The sequence below is a fragment of the Borostomias antarcticus genome (assembly GCF_949987555.1).
Source record: "Borostomias antarcticus genome assembly, chromosome: 21".
In the NCBI taxonomy this organism is placed as follows: Eukaryota; Metazoa; Chordata; class Actinopteri; order Stomiiformes; family Stomiidae; genus Borostomias; species Borostomias antarcticus.
Genome location: NC_140254.1, coordinates 9,929,648 through 9,956,422, shown reverse-complemented (window position 1 = coordinate 9,956,422; position 26,775 = coordinate 9,929,648). Strand labels below are relative to the sequence as shown.

General features: G+C 45.8%; 3 protein-coding genes across 3 annotated transcripts; 2 read left to right on the top strand and 1 right to left on the bottom strand.

Annotated features, from left to right (window-relative positions):
• Positions 1 to 950: 950 nt before the first annotated feature.
• Positions 951 to 11,695, bottom strand: stk3 (serine/threonine kinase 3). Its single transcript, XM_084455176.1, has 11 exons — positions 11,555 to 11,695; positions 11,002 to 11,082; positions 9,632 to 9,760; positions 9,310 to 9,424; positions 9,013 to 9,177; positions 8,538 to 8,705; positions 6,162 to 6,299; positions 5,517 to 5,642; positions 5,010 to 5,211; positions 4,019 to 4,200; positions 951 to 2,839 (listed from the first exon to the last, which is right to left on the bottom strand). The coding sequence occupies exons 1-11, from the start codon at positions 11,575 to 11,577 to the stop codon at positions 2,681 to 2,683; spliced, it is 1,488 nt and encodes a 495-aa protein (XP_084311302.1). The 5' UTR covers positions 11,578 to 11,695; the 3' UTR covers positions 951 to 2,680.
• A 302-nt stretch (positions 11,696 to 11,997) lies between these two features.
• polr2k (RNA polymerase II, I and III subunit K) lies at positions 11,998 to 17,804 on the top strand. Its single transcript, XM_084455187.1, has 4 exons — positions 11,998 to 12,096; positions 13,490 to 13,558; positions 13,864 to 13,956; positions 17,677 to 17,804. The coding sequence occupies exons 2-4, from the start codon at positions 13,498 to 13,500 to the stop codon at positions 17,697 to 17,699; spliced, it is 177 nt and encodes a 58-aa protein (XP_084311313.1). The 5' UTR covers positions 11,998 to 12,096; positions 13,490 to 13,497; the 3' UTR covers positions 17,700 to 17,804.
• A 1,232-nt stretch (positions 17,805 to 19,036) lies between these two features.
• On the top strand, positions 19,037 to 25,056 carry spag1a (sperm associated antigen 1a; the record flags this gene model as incomplete). The annotated part of the gene is made up of 8 exons (XM_084454921.1): positions 19,037 to 19,409; positions 20,445 to 20,544; positions 21,453 to 21,605; positions 21,772 to 21,920; positions 23,117 to 23,258; positions 23,970 to 24,096; positions 24,313 to 24,444; positions 24,994 to 25,056. 8 exons carry the CDS (start codon positions 19,037 to 19,039, stop codon positions 25,054 to 25,056), a joined length of 1,239 nt encoding a protein of 412 aa, XP_084311047.1.
• Between the last annotated feature and the right edge of the window lie 1,719 nt (positions 25,057 to 26,775).

Genomic DNA, 26,775 nt, shown 5'->3' with positions numbered 1-26,775 from the left:
TCTTTCACCTGTCCCTGCACCTGCACAATATCACTATATATGACAGTCACAAATAACCAATTAGCCTACTGTACTTTAATTTGTTTGTTGCAATAAAATATGAAGTGCTCCCTTCTCCATATTTTCGGGTTTTCACCAAGGTCCAACTGTTGTGGAAGCTGAAGATGTGTTGATGATTTACAAGACTTGTTTCTGGTACATTTTTAAGCGGTATGTGAAGTGTCTGTCCGCGAGTGTGTGTCATGGGTGTATCCGTTCATAGCATGAGATTTAGACCAATCGGGAGTAGCCAATGCCGTTGCACACCCGTAGAGGGCAGTAGAGATTGCTCATAAACCAGCGCTTACTTCACCACCTGGGTGATGTGTTCCTCAGCGGACCGGTGCTGCATGGAGAAGCGGAGAAGGAGCAATCAGCACCCGTCCACTGAATAGACATTCACCGTCAAGACCCACATTTAATTACAACAGCCTATGGGATTTTCACAGGTTGAACAACACTGTAGGCTATAGTTTCCAGAAGAATAGACTTGTTAGCATCCAAGACAAACATACGAAGATGACAAGCCAGATTGGGCCAATCGATTTTTTTTGTCCATGGTGAAAATAGGGATGCGTATACTACGGAAGAGCATTAGGGCCAACAACTGAGTTTATTATTTTTTTAAGCTTCTGAGTTTAAAGTCAGAATTTCTGAGAAAAAAGTCAGAAATAGCTGTATCTGGTGGCTGTGTGCCTTTTGATGGGCTTCACACATGATATAGATTTATGGCACATTCTGTCGTGTAAATGCAAAATACTTCATAAGACCTGCACGAGACCCCTGGCCACGCAGAATCAAGCACTTGAATCAAGGTCACTGAAGAAAGCACACATTTCCTTCAGAACACGTATCTTTTCTAGTTAAAACTTTATTTCTTACACCTTCCAAAATCTTATAAAACAGTGGCAACAATCGTACATAATAAGTTAGTTATCATCATAAGGTTACATTCCACTCACCTGTGTCATTATAAGCTGAGTACATACTAGTGTAAATACATGGGATAAATGAAACACTGTAAAAACAGGATCGTTTTTTCTGTAAGTGGAACAAGAAATCTATGTAATATGCTTCACAAGAGTAGTGCTGTTGTACAAAGTGAATAGTTAAAATTGAGAAACAGTGTCCAAAATGACAAATATTACATTTTGTCATTCCCACAACAAAGAAATAAACATTTTAAATGAACATGCATAGTCAAATATAAATTGACACAATAGAAGCCTAAAAAATAGAGATACTTTATCTCAAATAGGTAGGTGGAGAATTTTCTTCTGTATTCATTCTTAAGTAGTGTTGTGTCCTGGGCTGTAATATCCACAGCCAAATTCATTCTCTTGCTCAGCCATGACATCACGAATTACCTCCTGTTGTAAATGCAAATGTACTACAGTAGCCTATATTATACTTTTGTGACTGAATGAATAAAACGTAAATTGTTTCTGTTGGCTTGAATGTGTCAGAAAGAACAGAAGATCCTACTGGGTCAATCAAACAATACATATTGTATAACACCAGCCAGCAGGGGGAGACAGAGAGCATGATGTAAAACTGACTATTTTAGGATAGATATCCTGAAGGTCTCCAGTCACTTTCATTTGGTAACCTTTTACTAGTTATAATCATGACTGTTACAGTGACGTCAAATAATTAATATTGACACAATCACAACTTGGTGTACACGCTTATTTGAGCCCTCGTGTGTGAAGTTCAACACCACAGCATAAATGATCAACATCATAAAACATGAAGGCGTTAACAGTGTCGCACCCATTTGAAGTTACGTTCAAGAGCTTCTGGTGCTAGCTCTGGTGCTAGCTCTGGTGTTAGCTCTGGTGTTAGCTCTGGTGCTAGCTCTAGCACTAGCTCTGGTGTTAGCTCTGGCGCTAGCACCATATGATAATGGAGGCTTCATAATCAGCTTCATAATCAGAAGCTTCCTGTCTAGCATGGTCCCAGACTGACTACCATGGGAGCGCCTCAGTTCTGTCATACCCCTCAGACACACTGCTGATGAAGCATGAAGACCACATGATGGTTGACGTGCTAAATCATGTCATGACGAGGCACTAAAAGTACATGGAGAATAAAACCTGAATTTGGGGAAATGTAGAGTAACACAGAAGACGACAAAAGAAAAGCCAACAGTAGCTACACAAGGAAAAAGATACTCAAAATGAACTGACTTTAACTTCACGGTCCAACTGGAGTCGGGCAGTATCCATCCATCCATGGTTTCAGTCAGTTAGAACTCGCTCACCTCAGATACTCACGTTGCTTTTTGAACATTCCGTTTCCGTGGCGTTAAGGCATCCACGTCACGGCGTCTTTGGTCGTGGACGATTCTCCACAGCTTTTGTGAAACATTTCCATCGCGATTAAGTCTTAGAAAGACCACAGGCTAGACACTGACAACTCTCCTGTATCCTTGTTGCTAGTTTGGTGGAATGTAGGCTACAAAACATTTCTTATTGGTTGATGGGGACTTCCGAAGAGGTGGGGGTCAGAATGGCAGAGTAAGAGACAAAATGGAGGAACATTATTGAACTATGACCTGTGGCCGCCGGCCCTCGGTCAGATCTTAGCGATCGGCAGCAGGGCGGAGACAGAGCAGGACGCCTGCCGGTGGGATGGGAGCTCAGAAGTTCTGCTGTCGTCGTTTCTTGGCGTCCATGGCGTCCAGGATGGGCTGTCTCTTGGCGGTGTAGCGCTGCCTCAGTTCCTCAATCTCCCGCTCCATCATGGGGTCCAGAGCGGTCAGACGCATCTGGAGCTCCTCCAAGTCCAGGTTCTTCAGCTGCTTACGCACACAACACGCACGCACGCACGCACACACACATGCACACACACACGCACACACACACAGACGTGGGGACGCACGTTAGCTTACACATGCAAAGACATGGGGATGCATGTTAGGGTGTTCATGTTAGGGTCACAGGTGTTCATGTTAGGGTCATAGGTGCTCATGTTAGGGTCATAGGTGCTCATGTTAGGGTCAGAGGTGTTCATGTTAGGGTCAGAGGTGTTCATGTTAGGGTCAGAGGTGTTCATGTTAGGGTCATAGGTGTTCATGTTAGGGTCAGAAGTGTTCATGTTAGGGTCAGAGGTGTTCATGTTAGGGTCAGAGCTGTTCATGTTAGGGTCATAGGTGTTCATGTTAGGGTCATAGGTGTTCATGTTAGGGTCATAGGTGTTCATGTTAGGGTCAGAGGTGTTCATGTTAGGGTCATAGGTGTTCATGTGCACACAGACTCAGCCATGCTGGAGAGACGCGCGCAGACAGGTTGCAACAGCCAACGCTCAACGCAGAGTATCTCCAGTCAGAGAAGGAGAAGAGAGAGTAACAGTGTTCAGTCAGAGAAGGAGAAGAGAGAGTAACAGTGTTCAGTCAGAGAAGGAGAAGAGAGAGTAACAGAGTATCTCCAGTCAGAGAAGGAGGAGAGAGAGTAACAGTGTTCAGTCAGAGAATGAGAAGAGAGAGTAACAGTGTTCAGTCAGAGAAGGAGAAGAGAGAGTAACAGTGTTCAGTCAGAGGAGGAGAGAGAGTAACAGTGTTCAGTCAGAGAAGGAGGAGAGAGAGTAACAGTGTTCAGTCAGAGAAGGAGAAGAGAGAGTAACAGTGTTCAGTCAGAGGAGGAGAGAGTAACAGTGTTCAGTCAGAGAAGGAGGAGAGAGAGTAACAGTGTTCAGTCAGAGAAGGAGGAGAGAGAGTAACAGAGTATCTCCAGTCAGAGAAGGAGGAGAGAGAGTAACAGTGTTCAGTCAGAGAAGGAGGAGAGAGAGTAACAGTGTTCAGTCAGAGAAGGAGGAGAGAGAGTAACAGAGTATCTCCAGTCAGAGAAGGAGGAGAGAGAGTAACAGTGTTCAGTCAGAGAAGGAGGAGAGAGTAACAGTGTTCAGTCAGAGAAGGAGGAGAGAGAGTAACAGAGTATCTCCAGTCAGAGAAGGAGGAGAGAGAGTAATGGTAACTCACAAAGTCGAAGTCTCCGTCCTGCGGAACCTTCCAGTTGTCGGGGAAGACGTTCTTGGCGATGTGGTAGGGTTCCTGGGGCCGGTTGTGGTTGTAGCTCTCCCGCTCCTGGGCCTTGTTGGAGTCCTGCTTGTCGAAGTAGTCCATGAAGGACGGACGCAGGGGCTGCTGGGGCGTGGCGTGTCCTGGAACAACCAAAACACCGGTCACTCTACGATCTGGAGAGGCATGCCGACGGACACGGAGCCACATGACGGTGGGGGAAGATTAGCCTGGCTTCGCCCGACCCAACTCCAAAAAATGCGAGGGGTCTGGAAATCCTAAGTTTTCGATTTCCAACAGGGGCGTTATCAACAGTCAGACCAAAACGCCTCTAGAGGCAACTGGATAGACATTCGACCAATCAGAACAAAGAAATGTGGGTGGGTCATGGTATCATCATACGGTACAAATGGGTAGTCGTATAAAACCCACCCTGTATGGCGTGACGTGATCAGGCTGGCGATGCCAGGTGAGGGGAAGATGAGTTGACGTGTTTCAGGAAGAGACCATTAAGATGGTTATTAGACCCCATCATATAGACTCCTATGGGGGATGTTATTGGCTTGGACTGGTGTTACACAAGACTAATAATATGGATATTTAAATCCATATTATAAATGATAAATAAATACATTTATTAAAAATAATAAATATGTCAGGGTTACGGGGTCTCTCTAAATTGGATATATTGTGGAGAGGGATCTGGGTCCAGTTGGGATTGAAACTATGACGCAAGGTCATACTGTACGTTATGTGGATAACAGGCCATGTGTGTCGTGACAGTGAGCCTGTAATACAGCTCCAGATAGCGCCAGGCACCAAAGCAAATCCCTAGTATGTGTAAAAACCACCATGCTTAATAAAACTGATTTGGATAAAGGGCTGGGATTTGATTTGGGCGGAGAGAGTGGAGGGTCAAGACGTTTGGAACCCAGCGGGCCCAGTCACTCACTCCTCATGGAGCCGATGTCCTCGTCGTCGTCCTCGTCGTCGCTGTTGATGACCATGGTGCCCAGGTGGGACTCCAGCATGGTGCTGCCGTGCTCGATCATGGTCTGGGCGCCGTCGCTCATGGTGCTGGTGGCGCGCATGGTGCCCGCGCCTTCCGACGCAGACTTCACCATGGTGTGGGAGTCCACCTCCACCTCGTCCTCCTGGAGGTCAGCAGTTACAGGGGACACTTCATCGAGGGAGTATTGCTTATAGCCGTTTATACTAGTACTAATACACTATACTAATACCCACTAACTAACCATAATCCTAATCCTAATCAACGAAAGCCCTCTAAACTCAGTTGAGATTTAATCTAGCAGGAAGGCATTCAATCTAACAGAAAGTGAGGTACACATGCAGACACGGTGCGCGTGTCCCAGTGTGTATGGAAGCTGTGGGACATGCAGACACGGTGCGCGTGTCCCCGTGCGTATGGAAGCCGTGGGACATGGCCGACCACACGTACAGAGTTGTCGTCCGTCTCGTCCAGCTCTCTCTGCTGCTCCAGCTGTCTCTTGGCCTTCATCTCCATGGCCTCGGTGATCAGGTCCCTCAGGATGGTCACCAGCTTGGCGTTGGTGATGAACGGATGCTGGGAGGGAACAGGGAGGTATTGTTATACCTGTTTAATATAACAAAATTGATGAATGAGCTCCCCTCGGGGGTCAGACATAATAACGGGCGACCCTGATATAAGTGTATAAGGTGGTGGGTGGTGTTAGAATATTATGTACTGTAGATCTTTGGTTTTGTTTACTGTATTGTACTGGGTTGTGTATTTATAGTATTGCACTGGACTGCACTTGCACTGCGTTGTTGCACTGAGACGAATGTCTGTAACTACCTGTAACTACCTCAATCAGTTAGTGTGTGTGTTATATGTACTGTTTTTTGTATCTTGTGTGTTGTCTTTTGTATTCTTGTACTGCAGCTTTTAGCCTTTTTGACTCCAAGACAAATTTCTCCTTCGGGAGACAAAGCCGAACCTTGAACCTTATTGTGTGTGTGTGTGTGTGTGTGTGTGTGTGTGTGTGTGTGTGTGTGTGTGTGTGTGTGTGTGTGTGAAAATCGGTGAGAGAGAAAGAGAGAGAGAGAGAGGCTGAAGTCACACCTGTAGGAGCTGAGTGGCCGTGGCTCTCTGTTCTGGGTTCTTCACCAGACATTTCTTCACAAAGTCTGTGAAGTGGTCGGTCCAGAGCTCGGGCTTCCTGAACGTGGGAGGGGGGTTGGTAGGGATCATGAAGATGGCCTGAAGGGAGGGGAGGATACAGAAGAGGGAGAGAAATGAGTGGGTGAGGTCGACATTCAACCACTAGAGAGAGAGAGAGAGAGAGAGAGAGAGAGAGAGAGAGAGAGAAACGGAGAGGAGACAGAGCTTTGAAGAGGAGCTCTATTCTTAGCCTGGCTTCACCAGACCCAATTCGCAAAACTGCGAAGGGTCTGGAAATTCATACTGTAGCTGCTTTCCGATTCCCAAGGGGCGTTACCAACAGGCGTAGATCAAAAAGCCTCTGGACGCAATTGGATAGACCTGCAACCAATCAGCGAAAATGCCTCTACGGCGCTCCTCTGTTCCGTCATCTTATTAAACCCACCCCATATTAGATAAACGGTTGTGATTGTCACGAACAAATTTCTGTTCGAACGGTTGGAATGTGAGCTTGTGAGATCAAGCTGGCGACGCCAGGCTACTTTATTCTCTCTAAAAAATAAATTTACTCCCAACAGTCCAGACTCAGCATAGGTTCTAAAAATAATGACTTAATTACTGGACCTTGAAGGGTCTCTTTAGAACCTATGCTTAGTCTGTGGACTGTTGGGAGTAAATTCTTGTGTGCATGCATATCATGTCACATATATGTATATTTGTGGAGAGCCACAACAGAGCTACAGTATCCTGGTAAGAGGCCTGTGTTTCACTTCCTGCAAAAGTCTCATGATTATTTGACTAAAAAACCCATCCATGTGAAACATGAGCCCTGCCCAGCCTGGCACTCCCTCTCACGGGTGGATTTTAAAGGGATAGTTAGTAATTTTGGACATAGAGCTTCATTTAGGGCGTGTGTTTTTGACTGATTGAGATTAGTCATTATGTTGTTGATTGATTGAGATCATTTTCAGCTGCTTCTGTGATGTCCTTCATGTGGGCGTACACGTTGCTAATGCTAGCGCAACACTTAGGGCGTATTCACATCAAAAGCAAAAGTGATACATCGTTTCATTTCTCAGCTACTGCGGTTCGCTTTCACACAGCACTTTCTTTACTCTGGTCCAAATGCAGCACCACAAGTCACATGAAAAGGCTCAGTGCTGTCATTGGTAAATATCTTTCTGGGGGCGGGTGCAAGAGCGTCATGAAAAACTCCCAGGAAGAACGAATTTATAATGTGCACAATGGAGACAACAAATACGTGTGTTGTTCCTTACGCTGGTAATTGCTTTCTATATCGTTTGCATATATCACTCTCTGTTATGGTCATCCTCAACCCCCAATGCACAGCTCGGCTGACTACGGGAGCCTTTTTAGGTCAAACGTGGCGTGCACAAGGTAGCTTTCACACCATAACTGGTGCGCACAAGAATTCGGTTGAAGCCGCTCCGAGACCACCCCTTCTGGAGGGTCTCGGTGCGGCTGTTTTGGTGCGCACCTGAGTGCGATTGCTGTGTTCACACAGGCCTAAACGAAGCGCTCTCGGGCCCAAAGCTGGTTTTGTGCGCACTAACTAGTGTCTGTGTGAATATACCCTTAAACACTCCACAGTTCACCCACAGCAAACAAAAAACGAGGACAGTCTGTCAGGGTTCGTCTGAGAGTTTATACCATCATTTTGAAGTCAAACTATCGGTGAATCGTTCACTTTTTCTCTGTGGAAGTATGGCGTGACCTTTAAGTTGTAATTAAGTCCAAAATTCTGAGCTATAGGTACCCCTTTAAGGTGGTATGGTTGTACAACTGTAATGGCACCCACACTAGGGATGTTAATAGTTAATCGACTATCGATTTATTGCCGATAAGAATTTACTCAAGTGAGATTTGGTTACTCGATTAATTGCTTGTTAATGGAACAGAATTTTTTTTAGGGGAACGAACGTCATCAACGGGAGTTGCGTGAAATGTAATCATGATTTAGGGTCTGACTGCACATGAGGGGGCCCCGCCATGTAGTGAAGGCTAACTGGGATGCCGGGAAATCTCAACGACACAGAGGAAGACGACAAAAAAATGAAACGAGCAAAGCGCAGTCCAGCGCGGGACGTTCTTATCAATTAATCGACTATCGTTTGTTAAGGTTAACAGTTATCGATTAATGAAATTGCTTGAAATGTGCAACCCTAACCCACACCAAACCACCTGTTATTTGTTCAGCATAGCTCTGACCCAGAGCTAACAGAAACCACCCAACCGCTAATCAGGCCCGTATCTATGGAGACGATGCCCCGCCCCTCCCCAGACCTCCCGTCCCTGAGGACACCAGCCCAGACTCACCCTCATGGGGTGGATGTCGGCGTAGGGCGGCTTGCCCTCGGCCATCTCTATGGACGTGATGCCCAGGGACCAGATGTCAGCCACACAGTTGTAACCGATCTCCTGGATCACCTCGGGGGCCATCCAGAAGGGCGTACCGATCACCGTGTTCCTCTTGGCCATGGTGTCCTTCACAGCGGGGAAGACAAAACACTCACAATCAGCCCCATGTGCCACTCAGTCTGATCCAGCTATTATTCTGTCTACCCTCAGTAGACATCTGGCAACATCCCTGCACAGTACATCTGACTGAAGTCAGTATAGTTAAACAGATAACAGACTTGTAACTCATAACAATTGATTGATTGCTCTTCAACTTACCCAACACTGTTCAACACTGACACCAAAGTACAGCTTTTAGTAACAAAAAACCCCCAAGCATATTCGCCTGATGAGAGTTAATATGTTGAGTGAATGTGAGCGGGAGAGTACACACCGTTAGCTGTCCAGCCACCCCAAAGTCGGCCAGTTTCGCGTGTCCCTCCGTGTTGAGCAGGATGTTGCCTGCCTTGATGTCCCGGTGGATCTTCCTCATGAAGTGGAGGTACTCCAGACCCTTCAGGGTCGACTTGAGGATGGTGGCGATCTCGTCCTCCGTCAGCTTCACAACAAAGGATCAGAGCAGAAGAGGGCGCTTGTGATCGGTGAGAATAAATGATCGGATGCACGCATTTTACTACTGGTGAGATAAAGTGGTAGGATTGGCTTGGCTCTGCCCGATTTAGATACCTACTGTCTTATTGCGCAGTCTGATGATGTCAGAGACCGAGCCAGCTCCGCAGTACTCCATGACGATCCACAGGTCTGTGTTCTTAAAGTAGCTGCCGTAATACTTCACCACGTAGGGGCTGGACGAGCAGAGTGGGAAATACACATCAACATGGCACATATTTAATGTAGGACTTTCTACAGTGCAAACATCTGTTGACAGACAAACTTTAAAGAAAATCTCTCCTCTTCCCTCCCTCCTCTCCCATCTTTGCTGGACCCTCCCCGTGCCCTCTTCCCTCGTACCCCCCCCCCCCCCCCCCCGTCTTCTTCTCTCCCCTCCATACCTGTCACACTGTTGCATGATGGAGATCTCTTTGATGATCTCCTGCAGGTCAGATTCCACGGGAACCTGCTTGATGGCCACCACCTGCCCCGACTCCTTGTGGATGGCTTTGAACACACTGCCATAGGAGCTAGAAGCAGAATGAGGAATTGGTGGAACGCTATAGACATGGCTGAAATAGTGTAATGCTTGTGAAACCTTCGTATACATTGGTGTGTATCCTGTTATGCACTGTGTGTATATATAGATGTATATACAGATGCTGGTTGCCCTATGACCGGCACGGTCTGTTTTAATATCTGTGTTGCTTATGTGGCTCTGCGTGCTTCTAGCCCTTTTCTGCCTCCCCTCTCCCTACTGCCTCTCCCTCCTTTTTCCTACCCAGGTCCAGTAGAGGCCCCACTGTCACCTGCAGACCACCCGGAGTCCGACAGAAACACCTGCGTCTGCTGTAGATGTCCAGTACAGCCACTAACCCTGCCTTCCTCCCTCCTCCTAGTGTCTCTCCCTCTTATACTCCTCACAGGTCCTGAGGACACCTCCCTGTCTCCTCCCTAGTGTCTCTCCCTCTTATACTCCTCACAGGTCCTGTGGACACCTCCCTGTCTCCTCCCTAGTGTCTCTCCCTCTTATACTCCTCACAGGTCCTGAGGACACCTCCCTGTCTCCTCCCTAGTGTCTCTCCCTCTTATACTCCTCACAGGTCCTGAGGACACCTCCCTGTCTCCTCCTTAGTGTCTCTCCCTCTTATACTCCTCACAGGTCCTGAGGACGCCTCCCTGTCTCCTGCAGGCCACCCTGTTCCTTCCCCCTCTGTGTCGCCAGCTGTCCCTATCCAGCCAACCCCTCCCCTTTTCACTCTTGGCTCTCTGCTTTCTGTCTCCCCACCACTGCTTTGCGACTACACCTAGTTTACTCTACATTCTCCATGAGCCTATTCTGCTAAGTGCTTTGTTATATGATTCACTTAAATATCATATTATAGACTACAGGGATAGCTAACACATAATGGCCTACCATGTAGGCAACTTTTCTGTAACTATTTGTATACTCTCCTGATAGTCTTGTCTCTTGTCTCTCCTATGAAGTATTTATCCCATGTTTATTGCTCTAGAAATGTTCTTAGCCAATAGACAAACACTTTCCAGGAGCTTGCGTGATCGTCTCGTTGAGAGAGGTCAGGGAAGAATTTTTAAAGCCAACAATTCAACCAACATATTTTACAGTGGGTGGATATCTATCAGCAATGGGGATCTGACCAGGCCACACCACTACTGTACATGTATGTAGTGTATAAAGTGTAAGTAATGGTATACAAGATATCATTCATAATTAAATTTCATCATGTAAGGAAAGGAGTTTCAGTCTCACCCTTCTCCAAGTTTTTCCAAGACATCAAAAACTTCCTCTGGCTGTTTTGTTAAACTGTCTTCACTCAGTTTCTTCAATTTGCTGTGAAAGAGCAGACATATTCAGTAATAATATAAATTAGTTGTGTATGCTTAACAATGTTAACAATGTTTTCAATTTACAGGGAGGGACCATGGTAGACAAAAGGTTATGTTTTTTAGTGACCGACAATAGAGATTGACTTTAGAGCAGTTGTGTGACAAATGCAGTAATGTTTAGCTACGATTTAATTACTGTAAACTAGTAACTTAGCTATATTATGATTTTCTAACGTGAATGAACAGTGGCAATATAAGATAGCTAATGTTGGCTAGCTAGGTTAACGTGTAGATTGAATGTTAGAGGTAGCTAACAGGCTAGCTAACATGTTAGCTAATTCTGATGTAGCTGGCTAGCATAGCTAGTTGAGTTTTCAATAGCTAGCTAGCTTAGTTAGCCGATCGCTAGCTAGCTAATACTAATTAGTCAGCTATGTGTGTGATAGTTTAGCAATCGGATCTAAATGGTCACGCACCTTTTGGGCGCTGTGGGCTCCATGGCTTAAAACTCCGGGATATCACTTAAAAGTTTACAACTGTTGAAAATGCCCGATTCGACCAGTCTAATAGTTATGATATTTTCATGGTCGGGCCTGTCGTTGTGCTGCCAGCTGGATCTTCTTCCTCTGTGTTTGTGTGCAGCTCGCTGACTTTCCATTCATAGACAAACAGCGCCCCCCACTGACCTGGAGCTGCGCCGTCGTTCTATTAATACATCCATGGTCAAAACCCATGGAGCTACAATTTCTTTCTTTTTTTTTAGAGCAAACAAAAACGTGTTGAGAGGTGCAGTAAATACTGGCAAACAGACTGGGGCTATAAATTCACTGTAAAAAAAAACAACACAAAAGTGTATCGATATGGTAGAGAAATGAGTGGACCAATAGCAATGCAGGATTCAGGAACCAATCACAAGTCAGTTTGTTGAGACGTCCAGGGTTGTAGCTACGCATGTGAGCAGCTCTCTCTGGGATGAAAGAACAAAACAAACGTCTTTAGCTGGAAAGTATCTGAACTTGTAAGTGATGTTGCCAATATTTAACTACTGTTTATTTGTACAAATATGGATTATGTGCCATTTAGTTACCTATATAGAGGAAAGGGTTCCGTTAACACCTTTCTAAGGCGACAACGTCACGATTTTTACCACATAAATGACAAAATGTGACCAAACCAGACGACGTTTGGCAATAACAATGTAGCTTAATTTGTAGCTCAAAATGTCCATTAAACAATTCCTGCTTTTAAATCTACCGGCGTTATGTCGGTTTTAAACTGGGTTGCTAATTTTGACGATAGCGCTAACAATTCTCCCTGAATCGTAAGGCTTCCGTTAGCGCCCTGCAGGGTGCCTTCAGCCCATACATGTATTAACATCCCCGACTAACGTTGCAAAACGTTTATTGAAACGTAAATACATAACCTACGCTCAGTTCTCCAGACTGATCACTCGAACTGACTGTAGTTGGACAACTTGTCTTGCACTAATATTGTGTTGACTGCTGTAGTGTGCTGGTCATGTTAAATAGAAATACACATTCGTTTGGGCATCATGTCTTGCTAATGCAATCAACACATTGCCTAAAGTTCAAACTTCGCCTAACTGTCTTTTTGCCTACCGCAGACAGCTCATGAGTTAAAACGGCTCATGCCTTGCTTAGCCTAAACTCAGCCTGTAGCATTGTATTTTGTAGGATAGGTTACCTTAACCATTTACAACAACAAAAAAAGAAATTAAAACATGACTGTCCTCCTCATTAACATAGGGTATGGCTATCTTAACATTTTGGCACTGGATCGCCTTTGATTGCCTGTGTTCTCTTCTTTCAAACCCGAGTTGGTCAATTATTTATTTTACATTACTGTCATTTAGCAGACACTTTTATTCAAAGCAACTTACAATAATTGCATTTAACATAGGTAATCAGTGAGTGTACTACTACTCGCCAGAACATAAAAGTTCATATCCTTTCTAAGCAAGTGACTACGATCATAATCTAGTGCTAAAGCCAAAGTACAGCAAGAGTAGCAAAATATAAATACAAAAGGTGCTTTATTTACAGTTTCATTTTATGCTTAGTGTAGCCTAGGCTATACGGGTCAAAATAATTATGAAAATTGTTTTGATTTTGTTATCAATATGATGAGTCAGACAGATTTAGCTCATGCAGGGACTGCAGCTTGCAAAACACGCCTAGTCTATGCCTGTATGCCTAGTACAAGACATGCGTTTAAAAATGAATGATACTAATAGCCCCTATAGAACATTACTCTCCGATCTCAGGCCGGCATCGGCGAGACATACTCTGTGTGCTGTCTGGGGTCACTTACTTTATGGCCAGTTAGGATTGAATGGTGGTTTGTTGACTACTGCTGTAAATCAGTTAACAATCTCTCATGGTTTGTTCTAGAATCGAGCATGGATCCTCAAAAAGATGTTCAACCCCCCAAGCAACAGCCCATGATCTACATCTGTGGAGGTAATGTGTGCTGTTCTGATGTGTGGTTTCCTGGACACAGATCAAGCTACATCCTGGTCCAGAAATGACATATTAGCGGAAGACCTCCATTAAGGGTGCTGTGTACCGTATCCAGGAACAGGCGTGAACGTAAACTACGAAACTGACCTTTAATGTGTTGCACAGCTGTGATTATGTTATTTTGGACTGAGATAGTGCTTTGATCTGCACTTAAATTACTAGGCACAATCTGGGTATGTAATACTATCCTAACTGATGCTAAGTCACTGATCATCATAGTAAAAACATTTTTTTGTCCCCAACAGAATGCCATACAGAGAATGAAATCAAGGCTCGTGATCCGATCCGATGCAGAGAGTGTGGATACAGAATCATGTATAAGAAGAGAACAAAACGATGTATCCTTTGTAACAGATCTGAGTATGGTATTTTCCAGTCAGCTGATAGGAACATTTGAATGAACTGTTCAGATGATGATGAATCACAACTTAAATGTGAAGCATTGCTTTAGCGAAGCAGCTAATGCTAACGCTGGTGGCTCCGATAGCAGGCTAAAGATGCAGGTAACACTCATTATTGTTATTATAAATAAGTAGTGTTTCCCCTACTACCCCGTCCCCCCCAATGGGACCTCACGCCCCTCCTGAAAGACCCCCCCAAAATTACTGCCAACAATCACAGACTTTTAGATCGCTAACGTTTTTAGTATACGTCAGTGGAGTTTAACATAGCGAAAATTAGCTTTGCGATTAGTGGACCTTTTCTGACTGGGAGTGAGAGATGATGAAAGAAAATATTTTCTGTTGATGTAGCTAGTTACATAAGTAATGTAGCCATAGTTTATGTCTTCTGATGTTAGTAACTGTTAATGTTAACAGTTACTGTTAACTGTTCTTACTGTAGGGAAGGGGTGCCCACACTTTTTTGGCTTGTGAGCTACTCATAAAGTGACCAGCTCATCAAGATCTACCACCCCACACGCCCCCGGACCCCCACCCTTCAGTCACTTGTCAGTTAACATTGGCTAGGTTTTTATTCACGTGTCATTACAGTCATGTCTTATCTTAAAAAAGAATCCCCATTGCTGAAAACCTATTAAAAAAAACAACATACAACCAAAATAACAACATATGGCTACTGTTTCAAAATCAAAGAATATTAATCAAGCTACCAATTACTTCACACTGGAAGTGGAACGCTAACTTTGTTGAATGCTGTATATGGCTTAGACAATCTTAACAGGTAACAGTCAGCTAGTTGTCAGAACAGAGTGTCTACTTAAATGACGCAATCAAACAGCACAATACATTCTGCTGACTTGCACTTAAATGATCAGCCAGGGTTGCATAATCCGGACTTTTTTAAAGTTTTCGACTATCAGCTACACATACACACAAGCCTAAACAATGATGAAATCAGCCCACACATGATTAAATCATTAAAATATATGCTTAAACAATGATGAAATCAGCCCACACATGATTAAATCATTAAAATATATGCTTAAACAATGATGAAATCAGCCCACACATGATTAAATTATTAAAATACTCAGATAAACGGCAGTCCAAAAGGACAAGGATTACACACTTGTAATCTACAAAGGAGCAGGAGGAAAAAGTTGCTCATTTGGACAACAAGAGAGGCGATGTGACTGCTTGCCTCCACACACGCAACTTCAACACGTGTCATCATGTTGATTTTCTTAGGGCTTTTCTTTTGAATGGCTCGAGATCTACCAGCATAGAGATCTACCAGCATAGAGATCTACCAGCATAGAGATCTACCAGCATAGGGATCTACCAGCATAGGGATCTACCAGCATAGAGATCTACCAGCATAGAGATCTACCAGCATAGAGATCTACCAGCATAGAGATCTACCAGCATAGCTTCTGCGACCTACTGGTCGATCGTGATCGACGTATTGGGCACCAGTGCTGTAGGGAGATGACCACAGCCCTTAACCCCAGTTCCCACCCTCCTTCCAGAGGCACATTATCAAGCACCCTCACACCTGCTTGGCATGTAGTTGAAAAGAGAAACATCATAGCTGAGCTTGCCAATGTGTCAAAAGCAGCCATAACCAGTGATGAAGTATCACATAGGATCACTATATTACAGTGACAGTCCACTATGTAAATGAAGGCCAACTGAGACAGAAAGTCCCATCGACCCAGGCAGTGTATATGAGTCCTAAAGTGGTAGAGTAAGTATCTTATCGATAAGCAGTATCAGTATCGATACCGGTATCGATAAAATCCTAACAATACCCATCCCTAATCACAACAATTCTTTCAGAGGGGTGTGAGAGCATTTCTCATATGGCCTCCATCTTTGTCTATTAGACTATTGTCCCTTTTAACAACCCTCCAGATGGCCTGGCCTAGGGGTTTTCAGCCATGACCCTCGCTCTGTGGTATCTCACTCACAAGTCAGCTATTGATCTGCCAGAGGGGCCTGTCTCTTTGGTTATCCCTTCAGGTATTGGTTAAGAGTTTTACATATTTGTGTTTAGGATGTGTCCAGCACAGCATAAATGGCGATGCTCTGATCTTTCTGATCACGTTTGTGGAGAACATTTGACTAAACAGCACACGCTGTTAGGCTATGGTTAGTCCTGCATAGCCAGACATCCTTTTCCTCAGAGAAACGCCGCTAGGCGCTAGTGCGTTTCTGCAGTAACTGCACTTATGGTTGTGTTTATCCTACTAACGTTAATGTTACTGCTCGTTGCTTCGTGAGAATGTTTTGCCGGCAACGCATCAACTACAGGAACCAGTCAGGAGCTGCGTCCCCACTGGGGGACAGCAGTTAAAACGCAGTCCCTGATTGGCCCACTATTTTGTAATTTCTTTAAAACGTTCTTGGCCAGCTAGAAGTCCAGACTGTACTGCGAAAACCGTCTTCTAGGCTGTTTCTACCTGTGTCCTCCAGGCTGTCTCATGTCCTCCAGACTGTCTCATGTCCTCCAGGCTGTCTCATGTCCTCCAGGCTGTCTCACGTCCTCCAGGCTGTTTCATGTCCTCCAGGCTGTCTCATGTCCTCCAGGCTGTTTCATGTCCTCCAGGCTGTCTCATGTCCTCCAGGCTGTCTCATGTCCTCCAGGCTGTCTCACGTCCTCTAGGCTGTCTCATGTCCTCCAGGCTGTCTCACGTCCTCCAGGCTGTCTCATGTCCTCCAGGCTGTCATGTCCTCCAGGCTGTCTCATGTCCTCCAGGCTGTCTCATGTCCTCCAGGCTGTCTCATGTCCTCCAGGCTGTTTCATGTCCTCCAGGCTGTTTCATGTCCTCCAGGCTGTCTCACGTCCTCCAGGCTGTCTCATGTCCTCCAGGCTGTTTCATGTCCTCTAGACTGTTTCATGTCCTCTAGACTGTCTCATGTCCTCTAGACTGTCTCATGTCCTCCAGGCTGTTTCATGTCCTCCAGGCTGTTTCATGTCCTCCAGGCTGTCTCACGTCCTCCAGGCTGTCTCATGTCCTCCAGGCTGTTTCATGTCCTCTAGACTGTTTCATGTCCTCTAGACTGTCTCATGTCCTCTAGACTGTCTCATGTCCTCCAGGCTGTCTCATGTCCTCCAGGCTGTCTCACGTCCTCCAGGCTGTCTCATGTCCTCCAGGCTGTCTCACGTCCTCCAGGCTGTTTCATGTCCTCTAGGCTGTCTCATGTCCTCCAGGCTGTCATGTCCTCCAGGCTGTCTCATGTCCTCCAGGCTGTCTCATGTCCTCCAGACTGTTTCATGTCCTCCAGGCTGTCTCATGTCCTCCAGGCTGTCTCACGTCCTCCAGGCTGTCTCACGTCCTCCAGGCTGTCTCACGTCCTCCAGGCTGTTTCACGTCCTCCAGGCTGTCTCATGTCCTCCAGGCTGTCTCATGTCCTCCAGGCTGTCTCATGTCCTCCAGGCTGTCTCATGTCCTCCAGGCTGTCTCATGTCCTCCAGGCTGTCTCATGTCCTCCAGGCTGTCTCATGTCCTCTAGGCTGTCTCATGTCCTCCAGGCTGTCTCATGTCCTCCAGGCTGTCTCATGTCCTCCTGGCTGTCTCATGTCCTCCAGGCTGTCTCTGCCTGTGTGTTTGTACAGGTTGTTCCTTGTTGAATTCCTTAACTTCCTCCCTCCAGTGGTTGTGTTCGACGCCCGTTGAAGGGGAGGACTGTGATATGGACGAGACACATTTTCTTATTTACTGTTATTTTTGTAGTAAATTACAATGTAAATAAATTGGAATGCAACTCCATTAGCATTTGTTTTACACCATGTTCAGTTAACTTCTTATTACCTTTCACCTTTTTCTATTACCATTACCTTTTTAAGTGGCTTGACAAACAGTGAAGATGTAGGCTATGATAACTCTGTAATTGAGGACAGATGGATTATTCTAAACTTAATTTAGACTCATCTGTGATTTATTTGTATTGGTCTATAATTGTTAAATTCCATGTTCCTGTTTACATTGCTAAGCCTGTAGATAAATTGGAAGGGATTAATTCTGATTATGTTAATATGCACTGTGTTCCGTTTGGCTTGCCAGTCTACCCATTACCATACCTCTTTCCAAAAAGTTACACTTTAGGCATCTTGAAACATTATGAAGTGTACTGTGCATATATTATTAGCAGAGGACCAATTCAATAGTGAGGAGATATGAGATGGTTGATCACCAACAATGGCCTACCTTGTACTGTATATGAACAGATGCCAGACAGATTCCATCTCTCCACCCAGCCTTGTTGTAAAGGTGGTGGTGAGTGCCGTAGCTCTCTCCAGTAATGAACCTGAGGGCAGAGTCGTATACAGAATCTAAGGATTTAAGAACAGAAGGTCTGTAGTAGTGTGCCTGTAGATGACATCTCTGTAATCCAAGACAGATAGAAAAACTGCTTCAATAACCCTCTTTCTACTAAACATTGGGATCAGTAGATCTAATTCACAGGTCTAAAAACAAACTGACTGTTCAGGCATGGCATTGCTGTTTATCTCAAAATCCCCTCAAAATGTCCCAAGCCAAAGTAATGAATACACATTACATGCTCTCTGACATCACAAACCTGCCTATTGTGCTCTGTTCAAAAGATGGCAAAAGATGACTGAATTTACTGCTAGAATTGTGTGGTATAGACAAAACACTTTACATGTAGAACAGATAGAAATGTGTGGTATAGCACACGACACGTAGAACAGGGAATCTCATCAGCTCTCTACGTCACTTTTCTGTCTGCAGCACCGTAAATGTTTCAGCTCATTGAACACACCCCAGTCCAGGCCGATCCAACATAGCTCTCCTGTCTCTGCAGCACTGCAGTGCAACAAGGCCTCCCCCTCTGTGATGTCACAGTGACACCTCTGAGCCGGAAGGGGGCGGAGCTAGAACACGCGTCTTCCAGCCAGTCAGGCTTCAGCTCCAGAGGGGAGAGGGAGGAGGGGGATGGGAGTGAAGGAGAGGAGCTTTTGATACACCACACCGCAGTGAGTGGTGCAGCTATGGGTAACGTACAGGAGAGGCCCCCGGGCCGAGTAGACGGGCGGGGGGCTACCGCCGAGCAGGGCACCCCAGGGAACAGCAGGCGGGGTACGGGGGGCAGCAGAGAGAAGCCCCGGGCGCAGAGACCTCCGGAGAAAGGGCCGGTGGTGGCCAACGGGACCCAGGGGGAGGAGAGCCAAGCCGGGGGACAGACGGGTCGGGGCGGCCCCTCTGGAACCGCTGTGGACACCAGCCACCTGGACGCTCCCGCAGGGGCCCTGCCGCCCCCCCTGGCCCGTCTCAAGAACGAGGGGAACCAGCTCTTCAAACACGGGCAGTTTGGAGAGGCTCTGGAGAAATACAGCCTGGCCATCGATGGATGTGCTGACGCAGGTGAACTAAAACCACTGAGCAGCTTTTCCATCTTTGATGCGTTTCAGAATTGGGAACAGTCTCAGGCAATCATTACCTCATGAATGTCATATCGATTTATATGATGTATCCATGTGATATATCAATTTCCAGCCTTTGAGCACAATATCATATGAAGTTCCACTTTCCAGCAGTTTAGGAAAGGTTCCCTTGCTACCAATACCTCTGCTTGTTTTTATAGGGAAAGACCTTCAGTAATTTATTGATAATACATTATTTGTGCTTAATGAATTGGAGTAGAAAGGTCAGGACTGAGATAGAAAGATCCAGTTAATTCTAGAGGCTTTGTGACAGGGAAACTAAAGAGGTATCAACATACAGGTTCACCTGTAGTGTCGCTGGGCCCAAGTCTAGAGGGTCAGTTTCCATAATGGCCGCTGCCTACCGTGTGATATAGCCTCCTGGTTATAGATATCTTTGTTTTGACTGGACTCCATAATGTTATTTCATCAGGTCATTGACCTCATCCCCAATCTTTACAGCAGAAGAAGACGACCATTGTGTCCTAATTCTCTCTTTTCCCTGGTGTGCACTTATGCACTAGCCCACAGGGGTTTAGAATAATTGATGCTAGAGCCTGTTCTCATGGCATAGTTCACGTGACCCAGACACAGGCATTGGTAAGACGGACAGAACTGCTTCAGTGTGCTGTGGGGTGATTGATGATCTGGCAGGTCTAACCCAGCATCCCATGAGGAAGCTGTTCTTCCAAATGGACTGACCACCTCACTGCAGTCCCATATGGTCACTCAGCAAAACTGCTATGTAACCTGTGACTATTTTAGATTTCAATCTCCACTTTTCACATGTATCGACTACATACAGTAGCAGGACCTTGTTGATGATCCACTACAAGTAGGCCTACTACTAGGCCTACGCTACCAACCTGCCCACTTAAACTTCAATCCTCTGCAACTCCAATGACATGAAATCAGTGGTTTGTCTAGTTAGTTCTAGATCTATAAACTAGCTGAACAGCTGTGTTCCTGCGTGTAGGAGTTGACAGCCCAGAGGACCTGTGTATCCTGTACTCCAACAGAGCTGCCTGCTTCCTGAAGGATGGCAACAGCACCAGCTGCATCCAGGATTGTACCAGGTGAGTTCTGTCCAGGATTGTACCAGGTGAGTTCTGTCCAGGATTGTACCAGGTGAGTTCTGTCCAGGATTGTACCAGGTGAGTTCTGTAGTGACCGTGCAACTGGCTACCAGAAGAGTGAGTGGTCAGGCTAGGTCAGCCTCTACGGTCGAGCCCTCTCCCCTCTAGACAGCACAACACTTGAAGTATTTAGACGCCACCCACTCTGTTCTAGACAAGCTGGGACTAGGATGTCTACAGGGGTTGATTTGGGGTCCAGAGTGTGTGTTCCAGGCTGCTTAACTTAAGCCATATTCATGACAGGAGAGGGATTTCCACTTCATATTAGAAACATCACACATTCACATAGTGTGATTGTCATAGCACTGGTCTTAACACACGTCAGCAGGCTTAGTGCTGTTTGTGGAGACGTTGGTCTACTAGGAAGTGGCAACCTTGTTTAACATAAACAAAGTAGGTGTAAGTGTGTGGGTACTACGTAAGTGAGTGGAGAGAGAGAAGGTTTCAGTATGTGATAAAGAAAATTGTCCTTTTTTGCATTTCGTTTTAGGTGTTGCACTTTGTCTTAATGCTTTTAATGTCTCATGTAAAGCACTTTGAATTGCCTTGTTGCTGAAATGTGCTATACAAATAAACTTGCCTTGCCTAATAAAACATACCTTACTGGGTATGTGGAATACTGTGGGTACTGGCTATGGGGGATTCTCTTCCCCCCTGACGAACGATATGACCAACAGCAAGGTGACTCTCTCTGACACTTTCCTTCCCTACCCCATCTCTCCCTCTCTTTTACCCCTCTCTCTCTACCTCTATACACCTTTCTCCCTCTCCTGTCCCATCCCTCTCCTACCCACGTCATCCCTCTCTCTCTCTCTCTCCCTCCTTCATGATCCTATTATTCACCCCAGGGCCCTTGAGCTGCAACCCTTCTCTCTGAAGGCTCTGCTACGCAGGGCCATGGCTTATGAGTCACTGGAACGCTACCGCAAAGCCTATGTGGATTACAAGACCGTGCTGCAGGTCGATGTCGGGGCACAAGCCGCCCATGACGGTGTCCACAGGTGAGCTGCCCACACCCGTCATAATCAGCCTTTTTAACGGGGATCGCAGCACTGGCGAGATGGAGGGGGGGGGGGGGGGGGAGGGTATCATTAAACATTGATTTTCTCTCGCGGAAGCACGAACGTGTCATTTGTCCGCCTGTTTGTGTACGCGTGCGTGTTCTAGGATCACTAAGATGCTGATGGATGAGGACGGTCCGGGGTGGAGAGAGAAGCTTCCAGAGATCCCGCTGGTCCCTCTGTCGGCCCGGCAGCACCGCAGAGAGACGCCCGCGAGCGTCGAGCTGGCCCAGGCCCGCGCCGTGCAGGCGCAAGGTCAGCCCACGCACTTCCTGGTTTGAGTGGCACGCGGTGACATGGTTGAATACAGCACTTCCTATCAACCTGATCTCATTTGATGTCTCGTACTCGCGCACGTCGTTGCACACGTAGGCGCACACTCAACACGCGCACGTGCACAGTCTCTCACACAAACACACACACTCTCCATTTTATGCCAGTTGCCTACTGTCTCACATGTACTGTAGTTGTGATTCTGCAATTATGGGCACTCAAGACACAGAGTTAGTGATTTAAGTGGGTCAGAGTATCTGGCTGAATGTTGCGTAGCATAGCGTCCAGTTCTGACGTCACGGTGTCTCCAGAGTGGATGAATAATGCAGAGCGTAACCGGACCCCCTCAGACCAGGGCTCCTGTAATGGAACAAGCCTGCTCATGTTTCCTACTGGCTGGAGACAGGACCCTGGTGGAGGGAGGCCCCGCATGATGAAACAAACCCACACACACACACACACACACACTTACACACAGCTTATCAACTTATCTCTGAGTAGTGCACTGCTGCTGAGCCCATAGACTGTTAACACAGTTATAACACAGTTATAGCAGTCCCTACCTGCAGATAAGGAGATTGTAAACTATCAACTATCAAACCTTATCAAGATCTTGGCCCTGAGCCAGAGTCAGAATCCCCCCCTTGTCCGTTATTGTGTATTGTAGGTTGGGCTGTTTATGTAAAAAAGAGTAACAGATAGTAACAGTTGTAGACCAGCGTAACACTGGGGAAAGATGAGGGTTTAGAAAGGGGGGTGGTGGTGGGAACCAGCTGGTTGGTTTTTTGGTTCTCTTCCAAGGGGGACAAACCCATCTGGGGATTATTCGGAAGAGAGGACACTCTTCGTATCTCTGATGGGATGTTTGTGAGTTTCTGAGTTAATTGACTTGTCTGTCTGTTCCTTGTGGTCATTGAACTACATTCTCTGCATTTACAGAGAGGACAGCCCAGTTCATAAAGGATTCTGACCGTTTAGTTCACTCATTACTTATTGATTGATGATTGATTTATACACCAACTCATTAGGTAGGTAAAAAAGTAGCACATAGAGTACATAAAAACAACCTGCTGTGACATAGAGTAAATAAAAACAACCTGCTGTCACATAGCTGCAGTAAAAAAAAGAAAGATGTTTTGCTCTGTTACAAGTTCCCATTCATTCTTCTCCCTTTTTAGCCAAAAAACAAGACGCCCGTTTCACGTCGCTCAAACAGGAAGGGAACGACCTGGTGAGGCGAGGTCACTTCCAGGAGGCGCTGGGGAAATACAGCGAGTGTCTTCAGATCAAGCCCAACGAATGTTCCATTTACACCAACAGGTACTGTAGGAGCATAGCCCAACTGTAGGAGCATAGCCTATACTTGGTCTCCCCCCAGACTCAAATATTACGAATAATTATTGTGCTCTACACAATAGAGTCCGTGCCACTTTGCCACCCAAGCTGGTGTTCTGAGGGCGTATCAACAGGTCAAAATTGAAAGAGTGACAGGTCGCAGCAGCAAATGAGAGACGCTAGCCCAGGTTAGATGGGCGGGGCATATCTATGCGTGGGAACGCCTGATTGCGAAAGTCGTTACTGATTGGTGTCGCTGGCGCTACCAATGAGTTGCCAGGACTTGAACACCAGATTTTTACATGAAGTGTCCCAGACCCATAGAGAGATCTGCAGCATGCAGTAACGTCGTTAGCGTAGCTTACGTAGTGTATCAGCGAAAGAACTCTCATGGGTCTGGCGTTGAGACTAACCTATACTCCTAAAGGAATTCCCTCTGTACCCAAGCAAACCAACCCACATGCTTTGCCATCGTACTCAATGACACTGTGTCAGTTACTTTGTGGGAGTGGGGAAAGGTTTACCCTATGAAAGCGTCATTTATGCAAGCATACTCTATACTTCTGAGGTAACAGTAGAGGGTAGTGTGACTCCAGGTAAAGAAGCAATCCTCCCTCTCCAAAAAGAGGACTTAAGGAATCAAAGAAAGAGTTCACCTAAGAGCTTTTGACCTCCAGTCCTGGTCTTGTCCCTCAGAGCCATCTGCTACCTGAGACTGGAGCGCTGTGACGAGGCCCGACAGGACTGTGACTCCGCCCTCCTGCTGGAGCCCGGCAACAAGAAGGCCTTCTACCGACGGGCACTGGCCCATAAGGGCTTAAAGGTACCGCTGGTTTTTGTTTGTGTGTTCGTGCGTCCATGTTTACATACATACAACATCCTTATCTTCTCTTTTTTACCTTTATGTGTGCCTCTGATTCTCCTTGCACGTGTCTGTAACATCAGCCATCCCTCCATCTGTGTGCACGTGTGTGTTGATGCGCACGTGTGTGTTGATGCGCACGTGTGTGTTGATGCGCACGTGTGTGTTACTGCGCAGGACTACCTGGCGGCCAGCAGTGACCTTCAGGAGGTGTTACAGCTGGACCCCAACGTCCAGGAAGCAGAGCAGGAGCTGGAGGTGGTGACTGGCCTGCTCAGACAGAGCCTGATGGACACACACACACCCAGGGTAGGAGAGTGTGTCTCTACACACACACACACACACACACACACACAGAGACACACGGATGCACACACACGCACACATGGACAAACACACCCACCCAGGGTAGGAGTGTGTGTCTCTACACACACACACACACACACACACACACAGATGTACGTTGACTACATGAATCAGAGCAAGATTATACCAACATTTGAAAGTGCTATCCGTGGAGCACATTAGTCAGTGAAGATCATCAGTAGTGAAGCCCTGATGTTTCTCATGTTCAAATGCACTTCTGTTCCTTCTGCCAGGTTTGATGACAGACAGCTGAAGGCTCTGGGAGACGCCAGGAGGATGAGGAGGAGGATGAGGAGGAGGAGGAGGAGGAGGAGGAGGAGGAGGAGGAGGAGGAGGAGGAGGAGGAGGAGGAGGAGGGAGCACAGAGAAAAGGAGCAGGGGAGAGAATGGACACTAGGGCAATGGTCACAGAGAAGGACTATGACACAGAATGGACACTATGCCCTGGGCCGTAGTCACAGAGAAGGGCTCTCTTCCACACTCATCCCCCAGCGGCCACCACCTGTCCTGGGCAAAGATGACATTGTCTTCATGGACATTGTCTTCATGGACTAGCTCTCGCTCTGCTTTTTAAGAGAAACTCAAAAGCATTTTTGAGAATGCAATAGCCAAATGTTTGTCCATACGTTTCCAAAGAGAAACAGCTACAGTACATACCGTAACACACGTTCCTCCCTCAGAAAACTAGGCAGCTTAACTTGCAGTATGGTCAGAAACCCTGGTGTGTAAGAACAAAAAAAAACGAAGCTACAAGCTAATAATTTACTTCCTGATGCTTCTGAGTGTTATGGTTGGGAAATGCAATCAGCATATGTGCAGCAGAAAGGATGCAGAGAGAGAGAGAGAGAGAGAGAGAGAGAGAGAGAGAGAGAGAGAGAGAGAGAGAGAGAACGAGGTGTGCCTTATTGAGATTCAAACTCAATCACATATTTGGTGAAGATACTTAAATTGTGGATTGCAGAGGAAAACATATATAAGCTGTAAGCTACTGATTGCAGTATATCATAGGTATTTGACATGGAGAAACATTTTCATCACCCATATAATATTTACATTTAAATTATTTCGGATTCCACATATCCAGAGCAATTTAAAATCAGTGCACTAGATTTGATTGTAGACTTTTAAAACCCAAAGAGCAAGATCTTCAAGTTCACAGACGTGGTGGGACTCCATCGATGACCTTTGACACTGGAGTGGAGTTCAGATGATCTCAGTGTGAGTGTCTGATCATCATCATGTACTCTATGATTCTTGTCTCCAACTCAGGTTCAATCTTGAACGAGAACAAGATGATTGTATGGTCAATGTACATTTGTACAATATTTATTTTGATTTGCATGTTTTCAGACATGTTTTTGCAAAATAGTCTTAAAACATTGCCTAGTGGATATCATCTGCCAAGGCAGACTCTTAAGATCTCCTAATTCTTTATTTTTAGATCATGGATCTGCAGCAATCTGCATGTGAATGTAAATAATTTCCTTAATTATTGTGGACGGTTTGCTTTGACCACTTGTCTGAGGGTCGGGATGGGGTTCGTTTTATGATAAACTGAAATAAAGTGAAATTCTGCTTTGTACTGTTTGTATGCACCATGTCATTATACTGAAACATGAATTCAACTTTGAGAATAGGACTACATTTATATCAATTTAAACAGGTGCACAGTAAACATGTCCCCCACCAAAGATGTTTCGCCCCCTTGTGTTAATGAAGCAGGATGCAGCAATGGAAGCCTGTAAAAATGTCTGATTCATTTGCAGCTTTGTTCTGCTGGTAATACTGTGATCAGATGGGTGGGTTGGCTCCGCAAGCTCTCCTATATGATGATGACATCAACACCAGGCTAATAGACAGACAATTCATTACAGACAGAGAAGCAAGGCAGACTTGCTCTGATTGATTCTGATAACTTTGTGGTGGCCAGGGCTTTTGCCCTACCTTGGGTGCGCCCCTTGTCTGTACCACTGAATGAATGCTAGCTGCCTAGCGTGTAGAAACAGCTCGTCCTGCTAGCATCCAGTTTTTGCAGGACAGGGTGCATGTGTAACCAAGTTGAATTGGTTAAACTGACTCCTCAGTATAAATACAATCTCGCCCATCCACGCCATCGAATCACTTGCTTTTCGGTGGAGTAGCTGGATAAAGAGATGTGTACGGACCAAGGTTATTATAGTTAACGAAAACTAACAAAAAAACGAAAACAAGGTGTGAAAAAACATTTTAGTTAACTGAAATAAAAATAAAAACTAGGGTTTACAAAAAAAAACG

What these genes read in the sequence shown, in the direction of transcription:
- stk3 (XM_084455176.1), bottom strand. Translation starts at nt 11,577, where the DNA reads ATGGAGCCCACAGCGCCCAAAAG. An exon ending in GGGTGGCTGGACAGCTAACG is followed by an intron (nt 8,706 to 9,012) that starts GTGTGTACTCTC and finishes CCCGCTGTGAAG; the next exon opens with GACACCATGGCCAAGAGGAA. An exon ending in CCGACATCCACCCCATGAGG is followed by an intron (nt 6,300 to 8,537) that starts GTGAGTCTGGGC and finishes CCCTCCCTTCAG; the next exon opens with GCCATCTTCATGATCCCTAC.
- polr2k (XM_084455187.1), top strand. Translation starts at nt 13,498, where the DNA reads ATGGATCCTCAAAAAGATGTTCAACCCCCCAAGCAACAGCCCATGATC. An exon ending in CATGATCTACATCTGTGGAG is followed by an intron (nt 13,559 to 13,863) that starts GTAATGTGTGCT and finishes TGTCCCCAACAG; the next exon opens with AATGCCATACAGAGAATGAA. An exon ending in TAAGAAGAGAACAAAACGAT is followed by an intron (nt 13,957 to 17,676) that starts GTATCCTTTGTA and finishes TCCTCCCTCCAG; the next exon opens with TGGTTGTGTTCGACGCCCGT.